This window comes from Epinephelus moara, chromosome 2 (assembly GCF_006386435.1).
Source record: "Epinephelus moara isolate mb chromosome 2, YSFRI_EMoa_1.0, whole genome shotgun sequence".
Taxonomy (NCBI): domain Eukaryota; kingdom Metazoa; phylum Chordata; class Actinopteri; order Perciformes; family Serranidae; genus Epinephelus; species Epinephelus moara.
Window position 1 is genome coordinate 24,932,967 of NC_065507.1, and position 9,656 is coordinate 24,942,622.

At 41.7% G+C, this 9,656-nt stretch overlaps 2 protein-coding genes across 2 annotated transcripts in view; both read right to left on the reverse strand.

Annotated features, from left to right (window-relative positions):
- Positions 1 to 288: 288 nt before the first annotated feature.
- LOC126401661 (extracellular calcium-sensing receptor-like) lies at positions 289 to 4,813 on the reverse strand. The gene is made up of 8 exons (XM_050063023.1): positions 4,668 to 4,813; positions 3,896 to 4,190; positions 3,521 to 3,810; positions 2,905 to 3,200; positions 2,283 to 2,491; positions 1,950 to 2,171; positions 1,275 to 1,398; positions 289 to 1,193 (listed from the first exon to the last, which is right to left on the reverse strand). Exons 1-8 carry the CDS (start codon positions 4,802 to 4,804, stop codon positions 289 to 291), a joined length of 2,478 nt encoding a protein of 825 aa, XP_049918980.1. The 5' UTR covers positions 4,805 to 4,813.
- A 1,058-nt stretch (positions 4,814 to 5,871) lies between these two features.
- The window catches only part of LOC126401667 (extracellular calcium-sensing receptor-like), a 10,073-nt gene continuing 6,288 nt past the window's right edge, over positions 5,872 to 9,656 (reverse strand). The window contains exons 9-11 of the mRNA XM_050063038.1: positions 6,952 to 7,089; positions 6,739 to 6,855; positions 5,872 to 5,883 (exon numbers count right to left, since the gene is read on the reverse strand). Of these exons, the coding sequence (XP_049918995.1) occupies positions 5,872 to 5,883; positions 6,739 to 6,855; positions 6,952 to 7,089 (267 nt within the window). The remainder of the gene's footprint in view (positions 5,884 to 6,738; positions 6,856 to 6,951; positions 7,090 to 9,656) is intronic.

Sequence of the window (9,656 nt, forward strand, 5' to 3'; positions counted from 1 at the left end):
GGAAATAATCATAATGGTATTAAAATTTTGAGAAAGAACCCAGCACCACACATTTATGTTGTGATTTTTGTCTTTATTAATTTAATTAAATTAATGTATTTTATATTGTCAGGACTTTGAATATTTGGAATATAACACGATAACGCAGCACAAAGGACAGTAATAAAAATAAAATGTTGAATAAAAATAACTTGTAGTTATATATATATTAAAATCAAAAAGATAAAGTCTGTGTTGAATGTGCACATCATGATGTTTACACTGTCCTGTTTCCAAACCCCTAATGTATTAGGATTGATTTTTGTTCATTAAATGTTTCTTGGTGTTCTTCTCTGGCTTAAACAATATGATGAAACACTTTGGAGCAAATATACACAGTATTAGTCCAAAACTGGAGGCCAGAATAGCAAATATCTCCACAGCCACAGTAAACTTCCCAGGAGAGCTGACATATGCTGGGATAAAGGTGATCCAGACTGCACAGAATATCAACATGCTGAAGGTGATAAGTTTGGCTTCATTAAAATTATCAGGTAGTTTCCGGGCTAGGACAGCTAACACAAAGCAAAAGACAGCCAGTAGGCCTATGTATCCAAGCACAGCCCAGAACCCTATAGTTGAGCCTAATGCACACTCCAAAATTATTCTCTCCTTGTATGTGGTGAGGTTTTTCATTGGAAAAGGGGGACTAAGAACCAACCATATAGTACATATTAAAACTTGAATGAATGTGAAGAATACCACAGTCATTCTTTGCTGTGGAGGACCAAACCATTTCATCACATTACTGCCTGGGAGTGTAGCTTTGAAGGCCATTAACACTACTATTGTTTTTCCGAGAACACAAGACATACAGAGGACAAAGGTGATCCCAAATGCTGTGTGGCGCAGCATGCAGGACCACTCAGAGGGTGGTCCAATGAAAGTTATTGAACATAGGAAACATAGAGTCAGGGAGAAGAGCAGCAGGAAGCTCAGCTCAGAGTTGTTGGCCCTGACAATCGGGGATTTCCTGTGATGATAGAACACAGCTGCTGTTATAATGGTAAGACAGGCGCCACCAACTGAGAACACAGCCAGGATGATTCCTAGGATCTCGTTGAAGGAAAGAAACTCTACAGGCTTGGGGAGACAAGTGTCTCTCTCTGCATTAGGCCAGAACTCCTTGGGACAAGGGAAACAATCAGGGGAATCTGAAAATATAAATGGCTTTTAGCAGTCAGATATTTGATATTGCAGATATGTGATACAAAAAAAAAAAAAAATAGAATTACCTGTAACATTGCTAATCTCTCCTTCGGGACATGGTATACAATCATAACAGCACGTGGGTTTTCCTTTCTGCAGCACTTTACGAGTTCCTGGAGGACAGCTGTCAGTGCACACTGACACAGGCACCTGACACATAGATACAGAGTAAAAGGTTTTCTTGGTCCCTGTAACTCGTTCTCTTGTACATGCTGGTTGTAAAGAATAACAATCCAGCTGAGGCTAAAATGACGCCTCAGCAGTCTGACTTGGGCATATCAAGTTGTTATGTTCCAAAGTTACAGTCTAGTACAAAGTACTTGTACAAGTACAAACTCCCTTTTTTTGTTGCCAACCACCTGCCATGGCTCAGCAAAGGAGTACCTCTTTTGAAAATATATTGGAGGAATTTCACACTAAAAATACTTTAATTTTGGAAGATACCCTCCTTATTTGTATTTCTTGGACTGCTAAAGTTACACATTAACTTTGGCTGAATTCTGGATGACACTTCGGCTATACATGGAATGGGGATGATGGATTTTGCCCCATCTCTTACATGTAATTGTATTAGGGATAGATCTTTTCATAGCCTATATGGACAGAATGAACAATTACAGTGAAGAAAAACTTGGTAAATGTACACATATTGTACCCTTTAAAATTACCAAATTTAAAATGTTTGCTTTTGGGCTCTTTACTTGCGTGCCACCCTTAGCCCAGGTGAGCTTCCTGTTGATACTGAACTCCTGGCCCGCTGGCAGTGATGCATCATAGTGTCCTACTGTCACCAACTCAATGCTGCCACTCTCACTTTTTTGCCAGTTAACAAGCTCATATGTGGCCACAGGATCCCCGTTGGCATCAAATGACACATCATAACCATTTTGGGAAAAATTTACTTTCTTCAGCTGTGTGAGAACCTGTGAGGATGAGTTTCAGTTTGACAGTGAAGAACAGAAATAAAGAAAATGTATATATATGTTGTAACAGAAGATGGGCATTGGGGTGTTCACATATTTGTTTCAGCTGACCTCTTTGGACTCTATCTCGGTGAATTTGTCACACTGAGTTGTAGAATTAGTTTCCTGACACACTGCATTATGAATGGCATGAGCTATTGCATAAACAGCCTTGTACGCCATGTTAGTGATTCGCAGCTGAGATGTGTCAGTGTACGGGCTTTTTTCTAGCATTTGTATGTCTTCAGTTCCATCACATACACTCTTGTCTATGGCTGTACCTAAAAACACACAGAGGCACGTATTAACGACCATTTGCAATAATGTCATCATTTTTTTCTTCGAGTTTATTATTATTTTTGTTATATTTAACCCACCAAATGTACATTATATCAAACCTCACATATCTCTATCGTTCTGTTTTGTAGACATTTTTTTTGTTTTTTGTTTCTAATTGTTGCAATTTCAGTGTTTGTCGGCCCTTTTTTTTTATGTGTCCCTGCTCAGGTTAACACAATTCAGTTATTAATTAGTCACATTTTGGTGTGGTTAAAATGATCTGAAATCATTCTCAATATAAAAGCCTAATTAAACCTATATGTAATGTATTTGATACTATTAATTGGTACTTTTTTGTTTTTGTATCTTTATTTAGGGTGGTGGCCGACAGACTGTCTATATTCAGCTTCCTCACTTTTTCCCAGTCTGCAGTTGAATGTGTCCTCCCAGAACTCAGTAAGCACTGGAGAGGCAGCCACTTTAGAGGGAGAGAGATCCAGAAGGAAGTCTCTCAGACCTGGGATGACAGATTTCTCAATGCCAAATCCAATGGCTCCAGCACAGAAGCTGAACCTCCGCATGTCTGGGTCGGTTACCCAAGACTCACTGCCGATCCACTGGCGAGGTGGAGAAGGCTTGCGTGACAGCTCCTCCAGCAGAATCCTCATGTCACCCGAGGGTGCAAACGCCACAACAACCATTGCTGTCGACCTGGAGAGAAATTATACTGCATTATATTATATAAATTATATCAAATATAAACATAGCATTTCTGAAGACGTACAAAGGTAGTTAACACAAAGAAACATAAGATTATTGTTTTTTTTGGTGAGTTGAATGTACAGTATTGATCTCACTAAGTCTATTTTCATAACAATATTAGTAACAAACATGAAAGAAAGAAATGTGATGATGAAAAGAAACACATTTCTGATTTGCCCCTGAGGTCTTAAGAAATCTTCAGTTTTCCAAATTTGTGTTCAGAAAGTCAGTGAAATTGAGAAAAAAATCACAATAAGTGATTTAGAAACCTGCGGATAATATCAGCCACTCTCCGGATCCTGCTATGTGGGTGGGTTCGATAGAAAGATTCTGAGTATTCCACACAGATTCCTTCTTTGTGTGCTGCATCCAGGAAAGACGCCATGCCATTATTGCCATAGTCTGAATCTGACCTGACAGCACCTATCCATGTCCAGCCAAAGTGTTTTACCAGCTTGGCCAGAGCGTCAGCCTGAAACTGGTCACTAGGGATTGTCCTGAAGAAAGTTGGGTACTGCTGCTTATCTGACAGACATGCACAAGTGGCAAAGTGGCTCACCTAAATGAAAACAACAGTGTCATTATTTAACCGGATAGACAAAAAAGATTAAATACACCATTCACCAGAAAATTTAAATATTTACTTGAGGAATGTTAAAGGACCCAATGATGCGTGACATGCTGATGGATGGTGTAGACCCAGACTCACCAATGACAGCCATCACCATACCAGACTGTGAGCATTTGTCCCCGGTGTAAAACACCGGGTCCATGCCACTTGAAAGCTGGAATGCCACATGCACAGCCACAGGCACTGAAGCACACGAGTCATAGATCTGATAACCAAGCTTGATGCCAGGAAGCAGCTCCGTGCTGTTGTTAATCTCTTCAATGGCAAAAATCATTGCCTGTGCGAAGCGCAATTCACGGGAGTCAATGCTGCACACAGACACTTATGTCACTGTTCAAATTTATGATTCAGAATTTTTACAAAAATATATAACAATGGAAATATGCAGTTCTTAGTTTTGGAAAATAACTGATTGCTGCACAGGTATCTTTGAACCATCAAACCTCCAGGATGTGTCTGAACAACAATATTTAAAACACAGCATTAGATGTCATTCCAAAATTCTTCAAGAATTTTTCATGCTCACATTAACAGTAGTCTAAGTGTTTTTATCCTGTTTAATATGTTTAAATCCATGTCTATACTGCATTTTTTTCATGGTCACACACTACTTTTTCTGTAAATATATAGTAACTACAATTTATATGGCCAAGTAATGATATTTACTTGATGCGAATTATTAGGAATTATTTCTTTTAACATTTTTAGTACAACACAAATGCTTTGCAACATGATTATAAGCACATCTAACATCATCTTATCCCCCACTTCTCCCTCTTACTCACCTCCCCGTGCACCTTAGTGGCTCAGGCATGGTGGTGTAGTTGTGCTTCACTGTGTGCATGTAGTGGTGTATGGACAAAACACCGCCAATAACATAGTCACCATCCATTGAGAGGGCAGGTAGACGAATGGTACCCATGAGTTTACATTTCACAAATGAAGTCTCCGTGCTGAACCCAGCACCAGTCCTATCCTCTTTAAACCCAGCCCTTTGTTTCAAACCATCCCCAGAACCACTCAAAGCAAGAGCTGAGTTCAGCTCACACAGACCAAGAGACAGCATCAAGCCAATCAAGAGAGCTGAGATCTCCATCATTCAATTGGCTGCATATTATGATTCATTTTGTGTTTTATCACTGGTTTATATAGACTGTCAGACGAAAGTTTCCCTCCATCTACTGTACGTCAGCTCACTGTTCATGAGAGAATAAATGCTCTCACCCAGTAGTCTTTGATTAACTTGTGTCCAAGTCTTTTCTATGAGCTGTATGTACAATATACCGTCATTTGTGCTAAACATTCCAATGAAACCATGGTCTGACAACATGTATTACTCTAAGCTACAGAGGAATTTGGAAAGAACATAAGCTGAGTCTAATGGAAGTGAAATACAGCTATTTCACCTTCACACACACACACACACACACACGCACACACATAAAACACAGTATCTCACAATGACATTAATAAACAAGCCTCCTAAACAGAATCACCATTATGCTATGTGACAGTGATAACAAACCATAGTAATTAAGCAATTAACCAAAACATCCAGAATTCATAGTCTCTCAAAAATTATGTTATAATTTGAGAGGTTAATTTATTCTGTTTTCTATATTGTAAGTGTAACTGGACGCCCCCTGAATATCTTGTCTTTGCTGACCTCCAGTGGTGAAACTTTTCATCTGGCTTGCAATGAATTACAGGTTGACTTTAGGTCCGGGTGACCTCACTGTTGTGTGGTTACAGTTTCAGAGCACACTTATGACCACAGTCATCTATATCAGTGATTCCAGGTGTGGTCAGAGATGAACAGACAGAAACCTTCAACCAAAACACTGTTTTGCTGCCTGGTCACATATTAATAATGATAATTCTAGCAAAGAACAAATTATACTTTACAACAATAGAATACTTTATAGCTATAACTAATCTGATGTATATTTGGATGGAATCTGTTACATTATTTATCTGTTGTTTGTTGCTTCAGGAGTCCACCTGATATAAGACATACGACCACAGAGCTGATGAAGTAATCAGTAACCTGTGGCCTAGGGTGTTCTGGTACCACGTAAACAAATGAACCACCTTTTGCTTGTTCTTGGTGTTTATTATGAACAATCAATAAGGCACGCTGTTCTTCCCAGTCACACCCCTTAAGATTTCTCTGATGTGATTGTTGAGGTCCCCTGGTAGAACTATGGCATCCCCAAGTGGCATACCTTTCAAGACCCTCCCAGAAAGAGTCCATACCATGCAGGACTTTGGTTCCAAAGCCAGAACTATGTATTGAGGTGAACCCAGCTATATCTAGTTGGTACTGCTCCACCAACTCCAGCTCCTCAACCAGAGAGGTGATGCTCCATGTCCTTAGAACCAGTTTTTGTAGCCTGGGGTCTGCACAGTAAGGTCCCATTCCTCCCCAAACAACAGTGCACTTCAGTGATTACGTCTGGCTGGTTGTCCCTACTAGAAGCTATTAGGTACGTAGTAATAATAATACGTATAAAATTAGGTGGCTATTCTCATCTTGCAAGATATTTTCCAACAATTCCAAATTTCATGATTTCTAAGAGGAAGGCAAACATCAGGGCTGATGGATGAGGTCTAGGTTTCCTGATAGTGGCTGTACTCGCAGTATCTCTAAACCTCAAGGGGAAAGCACCAGTGACTTCTGGTTTAGAACTTAATGAAAAAGAAAAAGGAATGTGAGTGTAAATATTGCTAAAATTGAGGTTATGGTTATATGTTACTATTTCATCTTTTCTTGCTTTCAACACAAATTGCAACGTTACAGTTTCCTTGGCTATTCTTGGAATCCCCTTCCAAGGTAACTGTTCGGAGAAAGGGTACCTTGAAGCCACCGCCCTGTGGGCCCACCATTGCATTGTGGGCCAGGTGCATTGTCTGCTGGGCGGCAGGCAGGGGCAGAGATCCTGGTGTGCTAATCCCTGGCATCGCAGACTGACTCTAGGGATGTGGAATGTCACCTCTGTGACAGGGAAGAAACCAGAGCTGGTGCAGGAGCGGTACCCACTAGATATAAAAGGGCTTACCTTTACTCACAGCACCAGTTCTGGAACCAAACTCCTGGAAAAGGCCTGGACCCTCACCTTTTCCAGAGTGTTCCAGGGTGAGAGGCACCGAGCAAGTGTGAGGATACTTACAAGCCCCTGGCTGAGTGCCGCTGTGTTGGAGTTCTTTCTGGTAAATGACAGGGTTGTTTCAATGCGACCACAAGTTCCTGGGGGGAGATCTCTAATTGTTGTTTGTGCTTATGCACCAAACAGCAGTTTGGAGTACCCAGCCTTTTTAGAGTCTCTGGGGGTGTCCTGGAAGGGGTACCGACCAGGGATTCTGTAGTTCTCCTGGGGGACTCTAACACTCATGTTGGCAATGATGGGGAATACTGAAGGGGGTTGATTGGGAGGAACAGCCTGCCTGATCTGAACTTGAGTGGTGTTATGATATTGGACTTCTGTGCTAGTCATGGATTTCAAAGCTTTGAAAGGCTCAGCCGGAGAGAGGAAGGGGTCCTGTTTGGGGACCTCAGAACTGCAACTCTGCTCTTTGCAGATGATGTAATTCTGTTGACTTTATCCCACCGTTACCTCCAGCATGCACTAGGGTTTTCAGCTGAGTGTGAAGTGGTCGGGATGAGAGTCAGCACCACCGAGTCTGAGGCAATGGTTTTCAGCCAGCAAATGGTGGACTGCCTCTTCCAGGTTGGGAAAGAGTTACTGCCCCAAGCTAAGGAGTTCAAGTATCTCGGGGTATTATTCATGAGTGAGGGTGGAATGGAGTGTGAGATGGATAGTCAGTTTGGCACGGCATCGGCAGTAATGCAGACGCTTAGCCATATTGTTGTGGTGAAGCGCGAGCTGACCCAGAAGGCAAAACTTTGGATTTACTGGTCCATCTACATCCCAACCTTCACCTGTGGTCATGAGCTTTGGGTAGTGACTGAAAGAATGAGATTGTGGATACAAGTGGCCGAAATGAGTTTCCTTTCAGAGGGTGGCTGGGCTCAACCTTAGAGATAGAGTAAGGAGCTCAGACATCCAGAGAGAGCTCGAAGTAAAGCTGCAGGTTTTTTTGTGTTGAAAGGAGCCAGTTGAGGTGGTTTACTGGGCACCCAGAAGGCACATCTAATTAGGATGTGACACATCTAATTGGGATCCCCCACTCCCAGAGGAGTAACGGAGTAAATGGGTACTCTGGCATGACTCAGGGGCTGAAGATGATGTACAACCTACACACCAGATTCCCTCCTCTAAGACAAGAAGCTTGAAAATGTGTGGGTTTTCTGATGCCTTTACCAAGGCTATTGGTGTTGTGGCTTACCTCAGGGCCATCAACAAAGATGGAAAAAGCAATGTTGGCTTCATCCTAGGAAAAGCCAAGCTAGCTCTTCAAGTTCAGAGTTCATCCTTAGTGAGGTGGACCTCAAGATGGTAAAGTTTTATTGTGATAGCAAGGTAGTCCTTGCAATAGAATCTAGCAGGCATGTCAGTCGACCAAGCCAGAGTAGTGGTTCTTTATACAGAGAGGGCACAATCCAGCTGATCATTTGTTCAGGGCTGTCCCTGGATCTAACCTTGTAAAAAAAACATGGCTAAGCAGACCAGCTTATCTTTATAGGCCATACCAGGGCATACAGGAGAAACCTGAGCCCTTTGAAATCATCAGTCCTGAACTTAACATCAGTGTATCTAGCCTAAGGTGTCAAATTTCCACACCCAAGTTCAAAGGCAAAATCTCACTAATGAACAATTCAAACACTTCTCTGCATGGGACTTACTACTGAGAGCCACTACCTTCCTCATCCTTTCACCTTGATCTCACAAGTCCACAGACTGTGTAAAAGGATATGGAGGGTGGCATCGGTGCAAACAACCCTGCACTCTTGACAAGCATTCTCAAGCTAAGGACGTCATCATAAATGCAGTCAAAAAATAAGCTTTCCCAGTGGAATTCTCTGCCCTCACTTATTGCAAAACCCTGCACAAAAGCAGTCCACTCTTCAAAATCAGTCCTGCAGTTGAAGAAGGCCTTGTGAGAATTTGAGGCGTATTAAAAATGCTCTACTGAAACATCCCGAGCAGAACCCCCTAGTTACTAAAAACAGCCATGTCTTTACCTTGCTAGTATGCCACCACCGCAAGAAGGTAAAACAAAAAGGCTGCCATTTCAACAAAGGGGCCATCATATCTTCCAGCCTTTGGATAGATACAAAAGGCTCAGTGCAAATTTTAAGTGTTATACTTTAAATCATCGTATTTTACAGTTGCTGCAGTTTCATTCTGCATCAGCCTTTAATTTGCATGATTTAAATTAATTCTACAGAAGATTATTCAAATAGCAATGATTTGTTGATTTTAAAATGTTAAGACACATTGTTGTTGTGTATTTTAAATTTATTTACTTTATCTTACATTCTCTGGACATGACATGACATGACATGACAAAAAACCATTTATAAAGAAGACAGTGAAAGAATGGAATGGCACAGCAAGAGGGTTGCCGGTTCGATCCCGGGTGTGGGAGCCCTTCTGTGCGGAGTTTGCATGTTCTCCCCGTGTCAGCGTGGGTTCTCTCCGGGCACTCTGGCTTCCTCCCACAGTCCAAGGACATGCAGATTGGGGACTAGGTTAATTGATAACTCTAAATTGTCCATAGGTGTGAATGTGAGCGTGAATGGTTGTCTGTCTCTATGTGTCAGCCCTGCGATAGTCTGGCGACCTGTCCAGGGTGTACCCTGCCTCTCACCC